This window comes from Peromyscus maniculatus, chromosome X (assembly GCF_049852395.1).
Source record: "Peromyscus maniculatus bairdii isolate BWxNUB_F1_BW_parent chromosome X, HU_Pman_BW_mat_3.1, whole genome shotgun sequence".
In the NCBI taxonomy this organism is placed as follows: domain Eukaryota; kingdom Metazoa; phylum Chordata; class Mammalia; order Rodentia; family Cricetidae; genus Peromyscus; species Peromyscus maniculatus.
In genome coordinates, this window is record NC_134875.1 from 133285870 (window position 1) to 133311736 (window position 25867).

The 25867-nt window shown below is 37.6% G+C and overlaps 1 protein-coding gene across 4 annotated transcripts in view; it reads right to left on the reverse strand.

Annotated features, from left to right (window-relative positions):
• Nucleotides 1-25867, reverse strand: part of Sytl5 (synaptotagmin like 5) — a 119569-nt gene that overhangs the window by 35928 nt on the left and 57774 nt on the right. For 3 of the 4 annotated variants that reach the window (XM_076562825.1, XM_042268986.2, XM_042268985.2), the window contains 7 exons: nt 18620-18761; nt 13432-13561; nt 10831-10937; nt 5535-5627; nt 4755-4820; nt 1897-2075; nt 13-112 (listed from right to left, as the gene is read on the reverse strand). In XM_076562825.1, the coding sequence (XP_076418940.1) occupies nt 13-112; nt 1897-2075; nt 4755-4820; nt 5535-5627; nt 10831-10937; nt 13432-13561; nt 18620-18761 (817 nt within the window). The remainder of the gene's footprint in view (nt 1-12; nt 113-1896; nt 2076-4754; nt 4821-5534; nt 5628-10830; nt 10938-13431; nt 13562-18619; nt 18762-25867) is intronic. The other variant, XM_076562826.1, reaches the window with a different exon arrangement.

Below are 25867 nucleotides of genomic sequence, written 5' to 3' on the forward strand. Positions count from 1 at the left end.
GTATTCATTTACCTTTAATGTTTCGTTGAATTCTGGATTGGTACCTGTCCTGATTTTGGTCTTGCGCTTATTGTTTCGGGACTTGTCTGGAAGAAGGTATGACTTGACATAACTGTGAATAACAAGGGATAACAATCTTTATTTGCAAACATCTACTTTGCTAGAAATAGTCTAGGACTTCAGTGAGTAAAGGGACTGGAGTAAGTGGATAAGAGATGGGAATGAAGAGACGTCAGTCTGTGTAAGGGTATCATAAATATAATGATGGGCTTTCTATAAGAAAGAAGCAGTGTTGTATATTGGTAGAGAACAGGCTCTGACATCAAGAAAAGTTGTTTGGGACCACCCATGTATCACTGTTTTTGATAGCCTTGGGCTTTGAACTTTTCTATGTCTGTTTCCTCAAGTGTAGAAAGTGGGATAGCAACAATATCTAACTCATGAAACATACATGAGGAACTGCCATTTTGTACTACTACACAAATGGAATCTGCTAACTCAATGATCTCAAAGCCCATTCTGGGATATGTGTCTCTCCATACTTGTCCTATCTTCTGATGTCAGGGCATGGGACCAACTGCAATGAGTGAATGAAAGAAAACAATGAAAAGTCAGAAATGGAAAATGACAATCTAACAGAAATTCAACCCAATCCCTTGACTATCTTAGAAGTCTCTTGGGACAGGGACATCAGAGAAGACAGAGGTGTGCACAAAATTGAAACATATTATACTAGAGTTCTGAAGCACATCTATTGGGGTTTTAGATGGTTCCTTTCCATGCTGGCCAAAATAATTGTATTTGTCATTTACCCATTTGAAATCAAGAGACTATGAAATGAGTAAAAGTCACACCTCTCCCTGAGAAGCTATTTATGATTGATAGCTGCTGGGAGAGAGAAAATGGCTTTCTTCAGTGGAGTGACACTGGGTATAGTTATACTTCAAGGCTGGCCTCATGCTCAGGAGTAGGTGACCAACACAAATTGAACTTCATGTTTTTGTTTTGTTTTGATGTGTGTGTGTGAGTGTGTGCACACACACTTTTGTTTTGTTCTAAGAGAGAGAAAGAACATAAAGTTGGTAGGGGGAATCTGGGAGGGTTAGGAGGGGAAAGAATATGATCACAATATATTGTATGAAATATATTTTAAACAATCATCACAATACACTTAGAAATGGTGGTGGATGCCAATATGTCAGTTTTTCTTCCTCCACAAGTGATCTCTGTGCAAGATAAAAGTCAGTACTGAATCATATAATGGCTTCTTTCAAATCAGGAAAACAAGGACACAATATTTATACTCAAACTCCAGAGATTATTTACAAGAGTAGTATAGGAAGGAAGTCACATGTAGCTTTCTTTTTTCTTTTCTTTCTTTCTTTTTTTTTTGAGACAGGGTTTCTCTCTGTATCTCTAGCTGCCCTGGAAGTCTCTTTGGAGACCAGGCTGGCCTCAAACTCACAGAGATCCCCTGTTTCTGCCTCCTGAGTGTGAGTACTGGGATTAAAGGCGTGCGCCACCACCATGCCAGGCTGCAAGGAGGTTTCTAAGAAGTTTTTTGCTTGTTTGTTTATTTGTTTGCTTGCTTGCTTGTTTGTTTGTTTGTTTGTTTTTTGGGTTTTTCAAGACAGGGTTTTGCTATATAACAACCCTGGCTGTCCCGGAACTCACTCTGTAGCCCAGGCTGGCCTCAAACTCACAGAGATCTGCCTGCAGAACTCTGCCTCCAGAGTGCTGGGATTAAGGGTGTGCACCACCACCTCCGGGCTCTGAGAAGGTTCCTAATTGAAGGAAATTCTTAATCTCTTCTGAAGAGGAAATGTGCATGCCATGGAAAAAGGAAGACAGAGAAGGCAGTGCTGGAGACAGCTGCGGAACATCCTATGTCCTTACGCATCTGTCCTCTGTTTCTTTTCATCTCCTATGGCCAGGTTTCTGCAGTTCTTGACAACAATGTAGAGGCTACCAGTTTTGTAGCAGTAGCTGATGTGGAGAAGAATTTCACCAGTGACCTTCACGTTGCCATAGTCTCCTGTCTCACTGTAAACACTCATCATGCTGTTAAGGCTGGTCTGGAATAAACGAGATGGAAGAAGTCACCCAGAACTAGTCTGTGGCTCTATTCACAAAACCCACTCCCTTTAGTCAATTCCAACTGACACTCTATGTCACTATCAGGGGAGTCGGGGGGGGGCGGGGGGGGCTGGAGGCAGCAAGTCATTAGCTTTGCTTGTTTTGCTGGCAGTGCATAAAATTCTAACCTGAGAAGAACACCCTGCTTAGCTCCATTAGTAAGGGAGGCAGGAAGCTTGCTGAGAGAGGAAACATCTCCTCTGGCTTAGCTGAAATCCTTCATTCATGCCTTCTAATGAATACAGAGTTATGTGGGGATTTCTAATACAATCTTGCTTTTCCATCCCTGTCACTATCTGCTATTTGCTGCTAGACTCAAATGCAATCGATTCAAATATCTCAAATATAATGATCAGGAGAAAGAAAAGTTCATTCCTTATTATGAGTTAACAAAAATCTTAAAATGTCTTTCTCTACACTTACACGATGTAGGTGTATGCCATCAGTTCTCAGGGAACCACAGCTGCAGCCTTAACAAGGGCATGGCAGGACATCCTATACTCATGAGGGTGTCAGTTCCCCAAATTAGTAGCTGTGTGGCTACATAGGTAGTCCAAGACCCATGGCTTTGAAATTCCGTGGAATAGTAAATGATCAAAATATAGCACCAAAAAATGAAGTACCTCATTTAATCAAAAATATAAAAAAAATTCTATAAGGATAAATAAAAATTTCGTCAAGACATTTATAACATAAGATACATATTTTAAATTAATGTAGCATTATTATTCAGTGCTAAAAAAAGACTTTGTATCTTAGTAATATAATGGACACAAAAGACCAGTGACATTCATGATGATACAGTAGTTTCATTACCTCATTCACCATTGAGAAGCAAAGACTACAGTAGTACAAAGAGCTTAGAACTGTCATTCATTCATATAGATAGGTATGTAGACTTGAAAACTATCTATGGATCATCTATCTGTTATATATCATGTGTGAATACATGCATGTATCTATGTATCTATATTTCTATTTATCTTACTATGTGTCTGTCTACCTGTCCATGATTGGAACTTATTGCTACTGTTTTACAAAGGCTATTATGTTTCAAACAAGATGTATTTTTTCAAGGAACGGGATTTATCTGACTTAGCTCATAATCTCCTTTAAACCAGTCAAAGGCAAGAATGAACCAAGAATTCTAAAATTGCATACAAGCCATTTCTTAAAGAGAGCCAACAAGTAACAGAATTTGTTGCTCCTATTCTTAAAGTAATGCAACAGGATTTTTAAATGTTAACTACATAATAAATCTACCAGGGATCATTTTAGAATGAAGATTAAGTCTGGGATAGAGTCTGACGTTTTAGTTTTTCTACAGACAGCTAGGTCTTATGGGTCCAAATAATGTGTGCTTGTACCCCAGGGTACCACTGCAAACTCATGGGAGTATCAAAATATATTTGAAAGGGAAACACAGCTACAGCAGTATCCATCAAACAGCATACAAGGTTGGCAAAGCACTAACTAGCAGCCCATAGTGTCAGTATTAATACCATACTTTTTCTAATGAATTACTATTTGTGATATGATGAGCTTTTGACAATTTCTTCAATCTAAAAATTTTTCATTAAAATCTATATAGAATGGAGGTGTGGTGGTACATATCCATCATCTCAGAACTTAGGAGATGAAGGCAGAGGGGTATTGAGTTTCTCCAACAAAACAAACTTTTATCAAGCCAAAAAAAAAAGAGAGAGAGAGAGAGAGAAACCTTAACGTGGAATGTTACATTAACATGTGACATCTGATGAGATTCTACGATCTGACAAACTACATAGTACTCAGCGAGTACCCACATCCTATTTGTAACTCGTGGGACAACTTAAGAACAGAATAAAACATTTACCTGAATTATTCTTTTTCCAAATAGCTACTAAGTTCAGAGGATGTAAGTGCTTATTAAGTTTTTGGAAAACCAGTGCTTATTTTTTACCTAGGAGTTATATTAGAGAATTACTGAGATTCTAGGGGCTGTATAAATTGAGAAAGTTTGGAGTCCATGACTATACCATAGTGCTGATCCATGGACAATGGTTCAAGTCCTAAGAGCTTCATGAATTAACCTGAACCATATTACACATGAAGAAACTCTACTTCACAAATTTGTTAGTAATACTAAGTCATAGAGGAAAGTTCTGGGTTTCTAGTCAAAAGTCCTATGGACCACTACTCACTGCCGCCTTGTATAACTGACTCATATTTTCAACACAAGCCCCTATAACTATATGATAAGAGAGGGATGAGGGATCCCTATGAGTAGAAGAAAATTTAAGTCACAAAACTGAGACTTGGGGGCATTTAAAGTAGTTATGACAATTTTACTCCTAATAACCCTTTTGTTTATCAAGACATGGCTGTGACTTAAAATGGAGATGCTCATGTTATCAATAAACCATTTTGGGACATGCTTTTTGACTGGTACTCAGATTTTAACATTTAATGAACTGGAATACTTGAGATGTGTCAGCTCATAAATCCCTTCCAAAAGGAGTAGCTGGCTGTGTATCAGTCAGAAAACAGGTGGAACTGCTCATCCAACCGTATGTCCCAAACCATGGAATTTATGAAGTATGGTTCAAAAGAGGGGAACAGCAAGAGTGAAGACTCACAGTGTCTGAGTCCGCATCAGGCACATTTAGGTAGCTCCTCTTCCTATCAGATCCTGTTTGGGAGTTCTTTAAGGATGCCATCCAATGACCAAAAGAAAAAGGACATTAGAGCATAGAAATAAGAGAAGCATAGAAACACACAGGTACACAGGTAGATACAATGGCATGTTGGTTGCTAAAGGCTTGCCCTCAAGGGGGATCTTCAAATCAAGTTCAGAGCAGAATTTTCCCTGAAGACAGTGGGAAGCTTTGGACAATTCTTTTGAATAGGAAAGAAAGCTAAGTAGGGATGCTTTGTAAGAAAATGGCTGGCAGTAGTATGGAGAGCAGTTGGGGAGTTGAGAGAATGATATGAGGAAAACTTATAAACAGGGAACTAGAATAATTTATAGACTTGAGATGACTTGGCCTAAATTAGAAAATAAGGAAATTTAAGAATTTTGTCAGGTGTTTATGAAGCAATTGTATGTACCAAATGACTCATGTAACTGTCAATGGTCATATCATGGGCAATTAGCCTTTCTATCTCCTTTACCATTTAATTCTTGTGTTTTTCTTATCCAGTTCTTTATAAAAGGGGAATGAAGAGAGTTCAAAAGCTGCCTGAGGATCATGGCAGAAGAAGGATAGATTCAGGAATTAAAATAGAGTGCAAGGTGGTGTGTGGGCATGGGGCAAGCAGGAACTCACAACAGCTTGGGATATATGAGCACAACTTCCTGTCTCTTGAAATGCACAGGGAATGAACAAGAGAAAGGAAGTTTCCGGGAGAATGCTTACCGTTGACAGACCACTTGCCAGACTGTGGGGGTTTGCAGAAAACCCAGAGGACACTAAGTCATCAGTACCATCTCCAGCCTCTTCTAGGGAGTTCTAGGAAAGGATGTAGACATCAATAGTTTAGTTTATTTCTACCCTAGGAGGATTTCTTTAAATGAAAAAGATTTATTTCACTAACACATGATAAAATGAAAGAAAAACAGAGAAGGAAACTCTTTTAGGCTTAAGTTTTCACATTTCCAGTTAATTACAAAATCAAAGGAGTAGACAGGGTCTGGGCATTGTAGGGTCTCTTTCCTGGCAATACTTGCTTGATGGAAAGAATACGAAATTTGGAATCTTACAGACCTAGGTTTAATTCCCACTCCCTAGTCTCTAAGGCAATCCACTTTGGACAATACATTTGTTATTTTTAGTTAAGACTTGCACCTCCACACACACACTTTCTCTCTCTCTAGTCTCTCTCCACCCCCTCTCTGTTATGATTTATTTCTTATCTGAATAATTTCTAGCATTGTATTTTTACCATAAAAATTCATGAATTATTTTTAACTTACACTTTTTTGTTTTTGATGCTTAATATAACTGTTACAGAATCAGTGACCTTGATTGGTATTTTTAACAGAATTTAAAGACTTGCTTAATATGTATCCTTTATTTTCTGCTTCTTTGATCTTAGCTTTATTAATATAACTTTACCAATTTATATAATGACATTTGCTTTTAAAATCTTTGGTAACAGTTCTGAGATTTCTTTCTTTTCATAATTATATTTGAACCTAACTGCCTTCTATGTAGCCTTTTGTTTGGTATGTCTTGAAGGCCCTGTTATCTTTAAATAAGATTTTAAAAAGTTTTGGGTTTAAAATAATTTTCCTTCAATACTTTGAAAATATTACTGTTTTCATCTTGTACTCATTATTACCATAGAAAACTGATACTAGTTTGATTCTTATTTATTTGTATAAAATAAGATTTATTTCTATAAGTTTTTAAGAATTTTCTCTTATATTTGATATTCTTTGACTTTAATGTTTCTAGGTGTTAATTATTATTTATTTATTTATCATCTTGGATACTTTAAAACTAGACATTTCTTTATATTATGGCAAAAACATCCTTACTGTTGCATCAACCAGTGCATTTTCTGTATTTCTTATGTTTCCTATTTCTGAGTGTGCAATTGCAAAGAGGTTCCAACACAAACTGCCAGTCGCCGTGTTTCTTGACTTTCTTTTATAAGTAGACTATTATGAAAACTTTCAGGCATTCAGTTGAAATGGGATGTATTCAGAAGCGTGTTCATGCATTCAGAAAAGTAGAAAAAATTAATATAATGAATTCATAGTGCCAACCACTCAGCCTTAAAGTCTTTTACACATGAAGATAACTATTTTTTGTTTTACTATTGAATACATATGCTCAAGACAGAAGTTCTTCCCAAATATATGTTTCATAAATATTGAGGTCTGTTTCCATTTTTGTAACAGTGTTTATAGGAGTACAAATACTTTTAATCTTGATGAAATTTAGTTTTTCTTAGCAGTATTATGTGTTATAATTATGGAGTTCTGTCTAAGAGCCCTGCTCAACAAAGGCTGTGGTGAAGATTTTCTCCTAGGTTTCCTTTGAGAATTGTGCAGCATTAGTTCTTACATTTGGATGGCTAATTTCTAATTGATTTGTAAATTTTCTGCATGATATATGTGATACGAATAAGAGCCTTTGTGCTTGTTTTTTGGCATATAGATATCCAGTTGTCCCAGTATAATTCATTGAGATTACTTTTCCCCAATCACAAGAGACTTTATAACTATATGCATTTGTGATTCTAACTGAAATAATTGATTTTTTAGACTTTCAATTCAATTCCATGTATTGCCTATACTTATACTTATTCATAATTGAAGTTACTTAAAATCTAGTAGTATAAATCATCCAACTTTGTTATTAATTTTTTTCTGGGCTCCTAGCATGTTCATACGAATTTTAGAATTCTCATGTCCATTTATACAAAATATCTTAGTGGAATTTGATTGGTATTTATTCAATAGATAACCTGGAAAGAGTTTTCATCTTAAAAACACAAAATTTTCTAATCAATAAACAAAGTATTTCTCCATTTATTCAGGCTTCTAATTTAGTTCAATAGAATTTTATAAGTTGGGTCTGGAGAGATGGCTCAGAGGTTAAGAGCATAGGCTGCTCTTCCAGAGGTCCTGAGTTCAATTCCCAGCACCCACATGGTGGCTCACAACCATCTAGAATGGGATCTGGTGCCCTCTTCTGGCCTGCATGGACACATGCAGGCAGAATATTGTATACATAATAAATAAATATTTTTTTTTAATTTTGTAAGTCACAAACTATGCCTCATACTTTTGAAAATACACTCATCTCCCACCTTTTCAACTATTTTTCATGTTATTGATAGTATTATAGTCTTAACTTGGTCTTCCAGTTATTTACTGATAGTATATAACATAAAATTGAATTTTGTATATTAATCTTTGGTCTTGCAACCTCAATGAATTGGCTGCAGTCATATCATATTTTTATATCATTTAGGATCTTCTACATGTAGGATCACATCATCTGAAAATTAATCACACTGAGAACCTCCCTTTACTTTTCCCTTTCCATTCTTCCTGTGTAATGCTGAAGGAAGGAACCCTGCTTTGTTTACTGGACTTAGTATTTATTCATTTTTGCCATTAAGTATCATGTTCATTGTACTGTCCACACATGCCTTTCATCAGGCTGAGGAAATTCTCCTTCTTTCTAGTTTGTTGAGGTTTTATTATATATACAAGTGGGATTTTTGTCAAACAATTTCTCTCCTACTGAGATGTTATGGCTAATAATTTTTTAGTACCAGCTTCATTTAATTTTAAAAGCTTCATATTTTATTTGTATGTGTATGTGCCCACAGAGGCCAGAAGAGGGTGTCAGATCCCCTGGAACTAGAATTATAAGTGCTTGTGAGGCAACTGAGTTAGGTACTAAGAACAAATTCAGGTCCTCTCTAAGAGCAGCAAGCACTCTTAACCTTTAAGCTATCTCTCCAGCCCCTACATTCATTTTTAAATGATCAACCAACCTTGCTTTTATGGAGTAAATCTCTTAGTTATAGTATTAATCAATCAATTAATTAATTAATTAACTTACTTATTTACAGAATGGGGCTTACTGTGACTTTATTAAAGACATTTACACTTGTATTCATTACGTGTACTGAGATATTGTTTTCTGTTCTTCTGATGCCTATCTAGCTTTGTTAACCAGTAAAGTAATGGATGACACATAATGTGGAAATACTTCCCCATCAACTTTCTGAATGAATTTGTGAATTCCATGATCTTCTTCAAATACTCAATGGACCAGGCCTGGTGGCTCACACCTGTAACATCACTACTTGGGAGGTTAAGGCCAGAGGACTGCATGCAAGTTTAAGGCCAACCTGGGCTACATAGTACCAGGCCAGTCTGGGTTACAGAGTGACACTGTCTACAACCACAATAAGCTCAAATACTTGATGGAATTCATTAGTAAAACTATCCACATCTTGGATTTTTCCATGGGAAATTTTAAGGTTGACCTGAAGAGGCTTCCACACACAATTTAAGTTTGGCCTAAAGGTTTTTCCATGCAACCTAACTACCCCAACCTAACTTGATATGTAAATAGCTAGAACCTAGTATTGTACAAGTAGTTAAGTCTCAGGCAATCATAAGCAGACAATTGTAAAATCATTACTAAGACAGACAATCTACATAGGGAATAGGTTCCCAAAAGCCAGCTCAAGCTCCAGGGAGAGGTCCTGATCTCACTGCTAGGAGGCCCACAAACAGACCAAGCTACACAACTGTCACTCACATGCAGAGGGCCTAGGTTGGTCCCATGCAGGCTCCCTAGCTGTGGGTCCAGAGTCCCTGAGCTCCCACAAGCTCAGGTCAACTGTCTCTGTGGGTTCTCCTGTCATGACCTTGACCCCGCTGGCTCTTACAATCCCTCCTTCCTCTCTTCAACAGGACTCCCAGAGCTCAGCCCAGTGCTTGGCTGTGGATCTCTGCATCTATTTCCACCAGTTATTGAATGAATTCTCTCTAATGACAATTAGGGTAGTCAACATTCTGATTCCTCATAAGGGGTTGCCCGGCCTAGCCTTGATGCAGGAGGAGGAACTTGGTCCTGCCTCAACTTGTTTTATTAACTACCATGGGAGGCCTGCCCCTTTCTGAACTGAGACAGAGGAGTGGATGGGGGGTGGGTAGGATAGACAGAAGGTAGGGGAGGAAACAGGAGGAGAAGAGGGAGGAGAAACTGTGATCAGCATGTAAAATAAATGAAAAAAATTAATAAAAACGTTTAGAAACCTGAAAAAAAAGACAAACTGCAATCTCTTCCTCAATTCTATTTTCAGCATGTCATTTCCTTTTTAGTGTCTGTTGTTCTGGTTAGTTCTCTGTCCACTTGACACATGCTAGGGCCATTTGGGAAGAAGGAACTTCAACTGAGAAAATGTCTCTATCAGATTGGCCTGTGGGGCATTTTCTTGATTGATATTAAGGTGAAAGAGCCCAACTTACTGTGGACCCCTATAAAAACACTCTAGAAACTTATAAAAACATTTCTATTTTATCTTATTGCATTTTCCAAACCTCTAGAACATTATTAACTAATAATAATAACAGTGAAAATCCTTGTTGTCTTCTTTTTTTAAATTTTATTTTATTTTACAATACCATTCAGTTCTACATAACAGAATCCATGTTGTCTTCTAAGGTTGTAATAGAAATGGCTTAATAATATCAACATTTAAAATGGCATATACTGTGACTGTTTGATATGTAATATTTTGAAATCATTTTTAAATGGTTTTCATCAGTTTTAAAAGAGAATTTTATAGGTATGACTAAAATTTTATCACAAGTGTTTGGCTTTTTAAAAAAACATTTTTATATATTCTTTAATAAATTCTTTTGATATAACATTGCTTCATTTCATATACATATTAAATATTCCATTCATATTTTGAACAAAATGCACTTTCTTTTACTATAGCATTTTAAATTCATTGCTAAGTTACTTTATATTGTTTCAAGTTATATGTATATATTTACAATGTAATTTTCCTTGCAGTACTGTTTTTATATTTGATTGTGAAAACTACCAGGAAGACACACTGTATGTCTTAATTTTACTCTCAGCTTATCACCTAAAAGTACAAATGCTTGAAGCAAGATCATGTGCTGCTTTCCATGTCTTATTGAACTTTCTCCCACATCCAACTTACCAAGTCTTTGTCTAATGCCCCAGGGACAGATCTGCTTCTTATGCTTGAAGTGTCCTCTAAGTCTTCTGTAAATGACTCACTCAAATCTAACTCAGATTGACTCCGGTCTGGAGGGATAAATATGAAATGCAGATGCAAATAAGCTATTTTGTCATGGTTCTACATTTCCATTGCAAATATTTCAGTATTTCAATATTTCAGTTTAGACATGCATACACACACAGAGACAGACAGACAGACAGAAAGAGAAAGAGAGAGAGAGAGAGAGAGAGAGAGAGAGAGAGAGAGAGAGAGAGAGAGAGAGAGAGAGAGAGAGAGAGAGAATGCAATGGAAACAGTATCCAGGCTCACAAACTCCATGCTGGTTTACATTAACATACTTACATTTTTATAGTATTTTGGAAATTGCCTTGATATGAATATGAACACCTCTGTGCTCATTTGTCCTTTGATCACAGGGTTTAAGGGCTTTGTTGTAAAATCCAAGGGTAGCTTTAAGCTGTTTAAAGATTCTGATTTACTCTTCCCTAAATATTAAAAATGCTCATAGATTGGGTCCTTAAACTTCGTGAACTTATTATTCCTGAAGACAATTCATTGTGTTTTTACATTTTTAATTTTACATTACATAAAATGAGGCCAACAGATCATAAATTTCCACTTTCAAATATGACTTCCTTTCATGCAAAATGGAGTGACTATAGAAAGACTGAGAGGTTTGGATTTCATTAGTTACTATAACATTCCTTAATTAATAGAATATCTTGATTTCAATTTTTAAGATATCGGTTAACAAATGATGTGTTTCTCGACAATGCTGTAGACAGCTTACCAAGTCAGGGCAGTTTACTTCCACAGAATAGTTCTGTTCTAAAGTCCTGCTGAGACAAATATAGTTGCTTATAGAGACTGGAGAGAGCAATCAAATACTTCAGTTTGAAATGGCAAATGCAGCGATGAGGAAGTGTTTAGCATCGTGCCGGGCAGAGTATGTACTGAATGATGAGGAGTTGGGGAAGACATGCAGTAGAAGCTGACTTTATGATGTTACTTTCTAGGATACGTTCAGTTTTTCCATTGAACAGGTGAACTCCTTTACTATCTTTTTCTTTAAAAACTCCATTCATCTATTTAATGCATGTACACATTCACATGTGCCATGACACAAGAGTGAAATCACAGGACAGCTTTTGGGAGTTGGTTCTCTCCTTTCATCGTATGGGTCCCAGGGAACTGAACACAGGTTGTCATGTTGGGCAGCAAATATCTTTACCCACTGCACTATCTTGTTGGCCTATTTTTGAGAACATATATTTTAGAGGGCTCTTATTCCCAGTGCCACACATGTACATGGGTACACCCACAAACACACAAAAACATGTACACACAAACCCTTTTGCAGCCTGTTGCCTAGGAAAGGCTTCCTTGGCATTCAAGTTACAAGCTAGAATCTAGCCTTAGATTCATGCAGATATTATCCTTAGGCAACAGATAATGGCTTAATGTTGAGGATTTAATTATGAATTTAGTTTAATATATGGGACATAAACATTACAATAATTATGTATTTCTCTGAAGAATTTTCCTACTCATAGGTAATAAACTGCAATGTAAATAATATCCATATAAATGAAAAGACTTATTACTAATATATGTGCTGGTTAGTTTTTTCTTTAAAAAAATCATGGAATTCCTTTTATTGAGATGATATTGTACTTACTTATTTTTAATATATATATTTGAGATTATAGTATAATTATATCACTTCCCCCTTCCCTTAGTTCCCTCCAAATCATTCCATGTACACACCCCACCCTCTTTTTTTTTAACTGTTATTACTGGGAAGAGGGAAGCTCAATTGAGAAAATGCCTCCATCAGAATGGCCTGTATGTAAGCGTGTGGGGCATTTTCTTGACTGATATTAATATGGAAGGAAGCAGATCACTGTGTCCAGTACTACCCCTCAGCAGGTGGTCCTGGGGTGTATGTGAAAGTAGGTTGAGCAAGCCATGAGGAGCAAGCCAGTAATCGGCATTCTTCCATGGTCTATGCTTTAGTTCCTGCCTTCCCTTCATGATGGACTATAAGCTCCTGTACAAGGAAATAAACCCATTCTTCTCCAAGTTGCTTTTGGCCATGGTGTTTATCACAGCAATAGAAAGCAAACCAGGCCAAGCTACTTACAACTAATTCCAATTTAAAGAATGGAACAATTTTTTCTGGGACTATAGAATGTCTAGTCATTCTATAGATTGAACTATCATTTTCTTGCTCCCAAGGCACGAGTTATTGCCTGTCATATCAAATGTACCCTAGAACTATTTGTATTTTCTGTCTTTCTATGTGATAATCTGGTATAACTTTGAACCTTAACCACAGCTTATAACAAAGATATACATTCAATAAGTAGATGTTTTAAAATGCAGTGAGCCTAAGGTATCACCTGGGACCACCCTTAGAAAATGCTTATGCTTTGTCCTATTGCTATAATAGATGATTGTTTCCTTAAGTATAAAACATCTACTCAATACCATATAAAGTGGGAAACTCAATTTGATTAGTCTTTTGTTAACAGTACGGCACTCATTGTAACCACCTACCTGAGGAAACGGAGGCACCAGACACTGCTATGGAGGGTGTAATAGATGTGTTTCTACGGTGACTCTTCTTGAGCTCCTCAGAGGCACTTTCACTGGCAGCCGAAGCCATGGAATTTTCAAAACCATGTTCCTTCCCACAGAGTAAAAAATGAAAAAAGAAACATTATACTGACTGATTTCTCTTTAAACCTTTTCATATAAATATGCTCTAGTATAAAGATATGCATGTGTATTATTTGGGGGGAGGGATGAAATAATATTTGAAGGAGCCTTATCAGAAGCCCATACTTCAAAAGTTACTGTATAAAATTGAATCCAAGAAGGTTTCAATTTAACATGAACATATTTGAATACTTTTTTTCATTCATGAAATTAGTGATATAAGATTAGCAAGAAAGATTATATATGAACTTCCAATCTTACATGGAGTAGCAATTAGCCTTAGCAATGTTTGGTCTTGTACTTGTCCTCTGTCAACATCCCTCTCCTCAACTACCCTGCTGTGGTTTGAATCAGGACAGTTACCCCAAAGACCCGAACAATGGGTACTTTGATCTTCAGGTTGGTGTTATTGGATGATAATGAAATCCTTTTAGATGGGTGCCAAGTGGATGGTTTTAGGTAACTGGCAACCGTGACATGAGCAGCTTGTTCCTGACATAGTCTTTTTTATTATATACAACAAAGGAAGGTATTTTTCTTTCTCTTTCTTTATTTTTCAGACCTACAATCCCCCAAACTGTAAGCTAAAGCAAACTTTTCTTTTTAAGTTCTTGTGTCTCAAGCATTGTGACAATAATGGAAAACCGAGTTAGGCTCCTTTTTTTAAAAAATTAGTTTTTTGACTAGCAAGAGCAGTAGTTCTCACCCTTCCTAATGCTGTGACCCTTTGATACAGTTCCTCGTGTTGTGGTGACCCCAGCTATAAAATTATTTTCATTGCTACTGCCTAACTATAATTTTGCTAGTTTTGAATTGTAATGTAAATATGTGTGTTTTTTTTTCTGATGGTCTTAAGTGACCCTGTGAAAGGGTCATTAAACCTCCAAAGGGGTGTTACCCACAGTTTGAGACCTGCTGAACTAGACCCTGGAAAGCTGACTCACATACACCATACTTTCTCTGACCACATTTAACCTAAGACCCTGTCACCTTTTCCATCTAGAAGGCTGAGTGATCAAAATATGGTTACATGCATGTTGAAATAAATGTCATGCATGATGCTTATCAGTGTTTATAAGAACAGAGACTTGTAGGGAGCAGATGAAGTCCTGGATGAATGTGTATTGTTTGACATGAGAATGGCATGTCAAGGACCAATGCCTCATCACCATGGCAATAGCAAATCCTTCCTTAGGTGAGACTCAGAGGAATGGCAAAGCCTTCTTCTGGTATACACACAAATGTTGATAGTGAGTGCAGAAAATATATACTGTAGCTTTATTTTCCCTTGGTGTTAATAGCTAGAAGACTGCTTCCCTACAGAGAATGATCCTACTGAGATTAACTAAACTGCATCCTTCTTCAACTGTACATAAGAACCCCGTCTCCTTGTTCTGCTCTATGCAACAAACCCACCTCCCTATTGGACTGCGATACAAACAGCCTAAGCTCGTGATGGGGCTTGCAGCTTTCCCATCAGGGAGCCCAGGAGACCTGATCCCAGAGTTTCTCTATGTCCATGTTGGTCCCTTCTTCATTCCCTCACTGCCCCAGTTCAGACAATTCCAACAGCCCTGCAGGACACAGCAGCTAATTCTTCAACTTAGTGCCATAGGTGATTTCGGGGTTGCCTAACTACAAGTAAATGCTTGTACATGTGGCAGAATACAGTCTGAGACTGGCGTTCATTGTATGAAATGACAAAAACAAAATCTTGTCCCAGCTGCGCTGATTCCTATAGGGTCGGTCTAAGCTTACTTTTGTAAAAAAAAAAAAAAATGTTGAGAACTTCATACGTGAGCACTTCCATCCACATCACTCTATCCCTCAACTCCTCTCTTGATTCATTCCCAAATTAATGATCTCTTCCTTTATTGTTATTGTTAATCTATCATTAATATTAGACAGTCATTGAATATATAAAATAATACTTTGTGTGTGTGTGTGTGTGTGTGTGTGTGTGTGTGTGTAACTTACTGAGTCCATTTAGCATTGATCATATATATATTTGTGTCCAGGGCTGACCATTTGAAACTGGAAAACCTATGAGGGAACTCAGCCTTGGAGGAAACTGATTCTCCCCATTAGCAGCCATATTGTTGACATTTCATAGGTACATTTTCTCTGTCATGTCTGGGGGACATTATATAGCTAAGCTTTTTTGTTTTTAGACAGAATTTCCCTATGTAACAGCCCTGACAGTCCTGGAACTCACTCTGTAGACCAGGCTGGCCTCGAACTCACAGAGATCCACCTGCCTCTATTTCCCAAGTGCCATGATTAAAGGTGTGTGCCACCACCTCCTGGCACTAAGCTTTATTTAATATTAAAAAAAACACTTGTGGTCCTCTTGAGAACTAGGTTGAGGTTAAATGTCAACGAAGATGGCACCATGGCATGATAACTGTTAAACTTAAGAGAAATTTTATCATTCCTTCTGTTATAAGCAGTTAAATAGTGCCTACAGGATGAATTCCCTCCTGGTTGCCTGACATCTTCAATATTCAGGAATACTTTAATAAAGTCTCCACAGATAGATCTGGCTCTTACTTGCTTAGCATGCTAATAAATTCAGCCCCAGTAGACTGTTTGCAGTATTTCATTATTTCAAACACGTAAGACCTATAGCAGAGAGTACGTTTCTTCTAATTCCTCTAATTATCATAGACTAGCAAAGTTTATCCGGAGTGTGACAAAGGTCCAATGGATGAATTAGTTTAGGTCAGTTTTAACAGCTCATCACACACGGAAGTCCCCTAATGAAGCAAGACTAAGCTCCTCACTGGCAATTATGGTGATGGCAAATTTTCCCACAGGTGATCTGGTGCTACCATTAATATTGAACATTAATAGGTCAGCTAACATTGTACAGTCATTAACATGTAACACATAATCTAGAGCAAGGGTCCTCAACCTGTGGCAAGACCCCTTTGGGTGTTGAATGGCCCTTTCATGGGGGAGTCACCTAGACCATCAGAAAACACAGGTATTTACATTATAATTCCTAACAGTAGTAAAATTACAGTTATGAAGTAGCAACAAAGTAAATCTATGGTTGGGGTTCACCACAGCATGAGGAACTGTATTAAAGGGTCACAGCATTGGGAAGGGTGAGAACTATTGCACTAGGGCCTCAGGTGATGAAGCCTAAAATTAGCTGTTTATATCATAGCATAAACAGAGATATTCAAAAGGTTTTCATTTATAGGAGAAATTGTGAGCTCACACACACACAAGCAATGTGATTTATAAATTACTCTACTGTCTTATTAATAAGAAAGTATTTTTCCTCTTTAAAAACACCAGCTTAGACCAGTTAGAACATAGGAATGAGCTCCACCTCCTCACTGTAAATGCAGAGAAAACCTTCCCAATGAATACTTTCATATCATAATAGCTGGTAAACATTATCATTATTTTCATCCTACCCACCCCCTTTCCTCATGCCTTTCTTTGCCCACAATTCTCTTTATAAGGCATGCAAAGCCCATGAGCCTCATACAAGTATGTGCTCTGATTGGTCAATATGTCCTCACCACCAGCTCATAAATACGTAAATGTTACTCCTTGTTAGGTTACCGAAGAAGAAAATATAGTCATCAACAATCTATGCACTTTTCTGACAGCTGAGCAGAAGCCAGCTGCTGAGCTTAGCATAAATATTTATGAAACTCAAAATATGCTTTTTATCAAAGGAAGTACAATTTAGGCTATATTGAAACAGATCAATCAATGATATTCAATGTGTCTGAATGTATTTTGATTCTTCCTCCAAAATACTGAAACACTCCCAACCCTACTGCTACCTCCCTGTTCCCAAGCCCTTTTAATGGCTGTACTATGGCAAAGGCTTCCTCAATGGTCTACAGGCTTCAGTTACTTTCCTCAGAAGCCCCCTCCCAAGATCCTGCCTAAACAGATGCTAGACTATATTACTGTGCTACATGAGCCCTACAGCTTCACCTGTCTTAATCAGACTAAATAATGAAAGCCTATAGCGCTAATTTCAAGGTCCTTTCTGACTTACGACTTCATTGAATTCATATGGAAGTACTCCTTTCTCCATTTACTAACAGCAGGACACTGGCCTTTTCAGTTTTCTTTAGCAAATTGGGCATGTCCACATCAGGTTCTTTATGCTGGCAGCTCCTCGTGAAGTGTACAGACATTTTACAAACTATTTGAGGGAGGGCATTGATCATTAAAGATGGATCAGCCTTCTTTGTATCTCTCAGATGTTGATTTAGTCTGTCTGGAGGACACTTTGCCAACCTAGACATTGGCATGGCTGATTCTTTCACTTATTTTAAATCTTTGCATGTCTAGGGTGTCTCAGGAAGTTTCACTTCACTAAATTATGGCTGAATCAAAGTATTAAAGTTCATATATAATGATTTCTTAAATATAAATTCCAGCAATATTGAATTTCTTCCTTAATAAAAATCTAATAGATGGTAACATATTCCAAGAGTGACTCCCAATAGAATAGTTGATAAAAAAGTATTATTTCCAAAAGTTTGGTGCTTTTTCTTCCTTAAAAGAAAAAAAAATGTGATACAAAAAATAATTTCTCATTTATTATATGTATATATACATATATACACATATATAATAGCAATTTAAGACTTTATTATATGATTGACCTTTCATTTTAACAGATGTAAAGAAAGAAAAGAAAATTATAAAATGACTCCAACGTTCTACTCTTCCTGTAGAATATCAATCATCTTAGGAAAAATTTAGTACAGCTAATTTATAAATATATCCTCTGAGAAATAACATGAAGGATGAAAGTCAGAACCTCCAACAAACTCTTCATATTTAATTCGCACAGCCATTTAAAGATCCTTTAAAACCTGGCTTGCTCTTCTGTCTTCACTTTGGGTTTCTGACCCAAAGCTAAGGATATATTCCATTCAACAGTATAAGCAACATGCTATGCGATGCAGAGAATTCAAACCGAGTCATGGGTGGCAGTAAAGCCAAGTCCCAGAGACTGGGTATCTTTTCACAGTCATTTACTTACTCTACTGCTGATGGAGCTCACACTACGAGCACTTGGAGCTGGTGACCTCTGAGTGACTGGGATTCCACCATTGCTGTAGCCGCTTTTGGGTGTTCCTCGTCCTGCCTCCTGGTCAATGAGGTCTGATGACGCGATACTTCTCCTGAATGATAGGAGAAAGCACATTCCAACTCTGAGAGCAGCCAAAGACACCAGCCGGGAAATGTTTATGAGGAAAACGATGAGGAATGCAAATCACAGCAAGTTGTCTAGGGCTCAGTGTGCACCTTCCCCCAAAACCTGCAGGAGTCCACTTGGTCTAGTGCCTACATCCCAACTTGTCTAACTCCGTTGTCATTCAACTGAGCTTCACGCTACCTTTCCAACTTTATTTCCCAGTTTTCATCAGCACTCTGACTGAATTTACATGCACATCTAAGTCATTTGCTTCCTCCGTCTCCATCTCTTTACCATTCTTTCTCCATGTCAGTCCTCCTCGCCTTCAGGTACGGAAGTTCTGCCTTCCCACTCAGGCCTTTCTTAACAAGCAGAGGCCTTGTCTGTCTTGCTCTCCTCAGTCCCTGTTTCCGTACAGGTTTTGACAAGCTGTTTCCTCTTTCACTACAGAGTGTATTGTTTGGCATCTTAATTCCTGTGCATATGTGCCTGCCTCTTGAAGCTATTCCTATTAACTGTGGGCTCCCATGTTATCTCCAGCATGTTCTCCGGTGCAGAGTCACTCAGTTATGCTTAATCAATGATTAGAAATTATGGTTCATTTCTTAAAGTCTGACTCATGGTGGCTAACAAATACGCTATAAAATAGTGACACTGGATAAATGGAATTGAATCATGTTTATGTTCAGGAGAATGATTTGATTCTATTCAGTGATGAGAAAAGCAATTCCTGCTCAGGAGGTGATCACAGGGTTCTTATTCAGTGGAGCATCATAAGTAAATACACAATTCAGACAGATTAGAATTTAAAAGAAATATTCGTCCCAGGGAGCCCTGCTCTTTTCTGAGGGGAAATGGAGGAGTAATGGATCTGGAGGAGAGGAGAGGTGGGGGAGGGTTGGGAGGAGGGAAACTGCAGTCACGATGGAATATATGAGAGAAGAATTTTTTATTTTTATTCATTTTACATACCAACCACAGATCCCGCTTTCCTCCTTCCTCCCACTCCCCCCTCAGCCTCCCCTCCCATTCCCTCCTACAAGAAGGCAAGGTCTCCCATGGGGAGTCAGCAGAGCCTGGTACATTCGATTGAGGAAGGTCCAAGCCCCTCACCCTGCACAAAGTGTCCCACCATAGGAAAGAATTTTTGAAAAAAGATTCATTCTTATTTTATTCCTTATCCCTTGTGAGTCTAGAATAGGCTAGAGAACAAAACTATGTGACATTCTGTTGGGGACCGACTCCGGACAGCTGTGTCTTGAACCTGTGTTACCTTCCACGATTTATCAAGCCTCGTGTAAATAGGAGGCTTTTAGTCTAACCTAGGAATGTAGGACTAAATAAACTTCTTGGAGCCTGTACTAAATCAGGTAGCTGCAGGGGCCTGGGACCAAAGCGACCTCCTGCTGACCTTCCCTTAGGAATTTTCTTTGTCCTCTCCTCACTCCTCCTGCTCCCCCTCCCTACCTGAAGCCCTGTTTATAAGCTCTAACACCCAGTCAATAAATGAGACCTTGACGCAACTCAGACTGACTCTGTCTTTCTTCACGCGCTTGGTCTCCTTTCCCTCTTGCCCCCCATTGATTCCCAGGTGGTCCCTCCTCGAGACCCTTGAATAACCTGGCCTGCTGGACGGGTCAACATTCATGCTTTCAATTATTGTTTTTGTAAGCTATATTAGGACGCATATGATTGCTAAGGCATCCTGACAATTAAATTACCAGTGTTTAGGGTTTAGAGTTGAGCCAACTGGAGGTGAGAACAAATGGAGTAAGAAAAGAATTTTGTTTTCTGTTTTTCCTTTGAGAAGAGGCCTTATTGTATAGTTGTAGTTGGCCTAGAACTCACAGAGATCTGTCTCCCTCTGCCTCCTAAGGGCTGGCATTGAAGATATGTGCTAGAATACCAGGCAAAGGAAGAACTTTATCAATGCTTGAACCTACATACATTATTACCAGAAAGTAAATCTGGCAAAAGAAAGAGCAGGCAGTGGCCATCATAGCTGCCAACCTCAACTCCGTCTGAGAAGCCACCAAAGCCAATTATTCCCTGATGGACATTACCAGCCACCACTATCTTTAATAAACATGCAAATAGCAGCATATCTTTCAGATCTTCATCAGTTTCCCTTTCTATTTTAATGATAAGGAAAGGGAGTCTTACAGAGGTTAAAATATAAGCAGGGCATAGTGTTCCATCCCAGTATTCCCAGCATTCCAAGGGGTGAGGCAGGAAAATCATGAGTGTGAGGCTAGCTTGGACTACTTAGTTGGATCTTAAAACAAAAACAAGGGAGAGAGAACAATTATTCTTATCCTTTCTGCCTAAATTGTTTTTCCTTCTTGTCCGGAGACCAGCAAAAGAGAGGGAGGAAGAGGGCAGTGGGAAGCAAATAAGAGTAATGTGTGATAAGATATATGTATGACAATTTCACAATGAAACCTTGTCTGCTAACTAAATTCTGCATCAATAGAATATACTAGCAAGAATAAACAGGCACATCTACCAAAGCCTGGGCCTATTTATTCTGCTTTTTATACTGATCTCATGTCATTTCACTAAGATCAGATCTTTCCAACCAGAAGAATTCTGCATCAATAGAATGCACTAACAAGAAAAGGACAAAGGAACACTGAACTGCAAGTTAGTTATTGACATCTAACTATGAGAATCTTGATATACCTTCTATATTGTATCCTTTTGATAGCATATAACATCTCTGGCCTCTTTCTAGAGATAACTCCAAATTCCAGTGCTATAGACATAGCTCAGAGTAGTTCTGACTGCTTGGTGATCCTCACAAAATAACATATTTTCTGTTTTAACTGTTCGATGCAATGTAGAGTTCTAAGTTTTAGGACAATTTTCCTGAACCCACCTACAGCAGACACTGCATTTTGACTTTTCCATATGCGCTCATCTCAGAAATCCTACTTAGGGTAGGAAGAGATCAGAGACCAATCCAGTGACGTGTTATGGCCACAGGTTATCAATTCTCAGAACAGTATTCTACAAGCACCTCTCCCTTCTGTTTAAGGGAGGGAGATACCTTTAAAAATGTCTAATGGCATGTCTTTCAAAAAGAGGTCAATAAATTACAACCAAAGGGATCCATGTGAATATTTCTGCTTCTGTCTGTGTTGAAGGCCATCTCAGATCCAAGAAGCTTTGACAAATTTCCCATCATGGTTTCAAAAGGGATTAAAGTAAAAGTCCTATTTACTGTAGAAGCTCTGGCAGCAGTTGGTTAATCAGAATGATGACATTTAACAGGCTAACCTGTAATAAGGGGGAAAAAAAATTCTTGTGATCGTAAGTCAGCTACTGGAAATTATTGTTGCCAACTGCATTAGCTCAGAAATGACACTGACTTTCACATTTGTCCCTGACATTTACTGTGAGTATCTCAAAATATTCCTTTTGTTTGATTAGACTAAGAAAAGGTTTAGTCTAAAGAGGCACAGAATTTTAAATACTTAGTGCTTTAGATGTAGTTTAAAATATGACATAAGTGTGTGGACCTTTGCCACTTAGATAGGAAGGGGATGATAGCATCTACATCAAATTTAGAGAAGTTTGAAAGCCAATTAAGAAAGCTCCATTTTTGATTCAGATATCATGTTGCCATGATTGAAATACATATTAGAAACCATTGGCAACAAATGTTCAGGCTAACGTGGTTAAGGGAAAACTGCAAAGAAGGAGATACATTTGACAGGGTCTGTGAGGCTTAGTTATATTAGGTTACGGAGAGACACATTTTCTAGATTAGAAGAGCCTCGTCTAATTTAGTGTATGAAATATACTTTGAAAAGCCTACTCTTTTGTTATCTCTAATTTCACAATTTCCCCAGATATTGATGATGCCTTTTGAGATATATACATACATTTCTGTATAGAGGATCCAAGGATAGGACAGATACTATAATTTGCATTGCCTTTCTGTGTTTACATCTCTCTCTCTCTCTCTCTCTCTCTCTCTCTCTCTCTCTCTCTCTCTCTCTCTCTCTCTCTCTCTCTCTCAGGAGTGGTATCTAGGAACTCATTTTCTAGTACCCTCCCTTTCTAGATTGGCTGACAATGTTGAGCTTGCACTACATGGTGTCCAGAAGGCACCATTCATATAAAAGCCAATAACACTGAGACCAAGGTATAATGCATGGTACCACACACAGAATGCAGGTTATTCCTTCTGAGGCATATAAGCTTTTCTAATTTCTTTTAGTTATTTCAAATCTCAAATGAATACATAGGAAAGATGGGAAAGGGATGTTATAACTGGAAAATGAGATAAGTCTGATAAATGAGAAATAAATAGCAAAAATCTAAAAAGAAAAGAGGGAAAAGTTAGATGCAGTTCTTTTCTAGTCTTTGGTGGACCCTGAATGCTGCATCTTTAAACTATTTTATGTGAGATAAGCCTTGATCCTGTATGGCACATCTGGAACACCACATTGAATTCCCTGAGCATGTGATCTAGAAATCAGTATGTTTTAAAACTGCCCATCTGATTCTAATACACAGAAAAAGCTGGGAAATATGTGCTAAAAATGCCCAGTAAGTGCATTAATTGCAGATATATGTGCCCACCAGCATTCATCTCTTTCTATGTACCACCATGTTTCCTATTTAACATTGTGCTCAAACAAAAAAGTGCTGAGCTGTCCTCATGGTGATTGTGATAAAGGAATATACATTTTCTGGATTAGTGAGTGACTGTGAGATACTACAGTTCAGCAAATTGGTATGTGGATTGAAATATTCCCATACAATAATTTTGTGGTTAGTGCAATAAGAGTAATTTCCCATTTTTAGATTGATGATAAAATACAAAAAAGAAAAGTATCTTACAATATATAAATACTGTAATTCATATTTAAATATCAGTAAACTAAATGTTTTTGGAAAGCAGGTATACCCTTTCATTTATGTATTGTCTATACTTCTTTCTTTTTCCAGCAGGAGAACTGAGAAGTTGAGATGGAGAATTTATAGGCCATAAAGCTAAACATACTAGCTTGAATATATGTCCCCATTCACAGAAATGTGTAAACACATGGATATGCATATCTATACTTAAAAAATCAAACTATTCAGAGAAGCCAACACATTCCAAAGGAATGGGTTATAAATACAGACCTCATGTATCTCCTGCTGATAATATGGCGGAATCCATACTTCTCTACCTCTTTTATCATTTATCCTCACTTCACTGTATTCTTAAGCCCTCAATTGTCTGACAGTTTTGCTTTAGGCTGTTTATGACAGTCTGTGGCTTTGGTTTCTCATCCCTTGCTTTCATTAAAGAGTGATCTTCTTATCCAAGAGAAGTTAAAATAGAAAAGTAGGAATTAGTAAATTTGGATGCCAGGGCAATAGTGGCACAAAGCTTATGAGAATAACTGAATGATAATTGATTCAACTTAAGACCCACTGTACAAGATGGACCTCAACCCTGACGCTGCTTGGGTGACCAACACCAGAGACTTGATAGCCCTGGGACTTAGAGTAAAAACAAATAGTACCAGTCTTTACAAAACTAACTAACTAAATAAATAAAAATGTAGTGGTAAAATTACCCCTAATGACATTGTTACACAAACATATATACATATATACACACACAACCATACATACATACATACATATATATACACAAACATACTTACATACACCACACATACATACAAACACACACACATACACAAACATACATACACACACATACATACAAATATACACAGAGACATACACACACATACATACATAGACACAAACATACACACATACACATATACATACACATGCACACACTCAAACACACACACAGATACATACACACATAAACATACATATACACACAGAGACACACACACATACATACACACATATACCACACATACACACATGCACATACACATACACCATACATATACATACACACACATATATACACACATATACATACACAGACACATACATACACCACACATATACACACACATGTACACACACAGAGAGACATACACACACATACATATCTACACACATATATACATACACACACACAGAGTTAGTTTTGAATATATGTTGCATCTACTTGGCTTTTGAATGACCTGGCTCAGCTTCCCCATGTGCTGGTACAGTACAAGCGTGTACCACAATTACCCAATATTTAAAGGTAGAATATCAACATCAAACTCAGGTGCTCTATTCCCAACACTCAGGTAAATTTAAGGAATGATTTTAGAGAAAACAATTTTAAAGCCTGTTTTTAAGGAATTTGCTGAGTAAATTATAGTGTTTCATGTAAAAAAAAACCAAAGCCAAATAAACAAGTGTTGACTATGTATGTGACCTTGACTCTAAAGTAGAACACTGCTACCTTGCTATAGAATACTACCATGGAGAGGAGGCTGCAAGAAGAATAATTAAAATTTTACTTAGGACATGAAAATAATACTACTTCTAATAAAAACAGAGGTGGTACTAAATCATAGAATGGATTTAACAAACTTACTTTCCCCAAACAATATACATATGGAAAGACAATGTTTTTTTTCCAATCATGACCATACCAAATATGCCCTATTTCTAGGAGACATGAAAAATAGAAAAGTGTGGTGATATTGTGTTCCCCAATATATTATGCACCCTAATAAATTTATCTGGGGTCAGAGAACAGAACAGCCACTAGATATAGAGGCCAGAAAATGGTGGCACTCACACGTCTTTAATCCTAGCATTCCAGAGGCAGAGATCCACCGGGATCTCTATGAGTTCAAGGCTATACTGGAAACAGCTAGGCATGGTAACAAAAGCCTTTAATTCCAGGAAGTAATGGCAGAAAGCAGAAAGGTATATAAGGTGTGAGGACCAGGAACTAGGTGGTTAAGCTTTGAGGCGTTTGAGCAGCACAGTTCAGCTGAGAGGCATCCAGTCTGAGGAAACAAGATCAGCTGAGGAATTGGCAAGGTGAGGTAGCTGCGGTTTGTTCTGCTTCTCTGATCTTCCAGTGTTCACCCCAATACTTGGCATCAGGTTTGTTTCTATTAATAAGATCTTCTAAGATTCATACTACCGAAAAGTGGG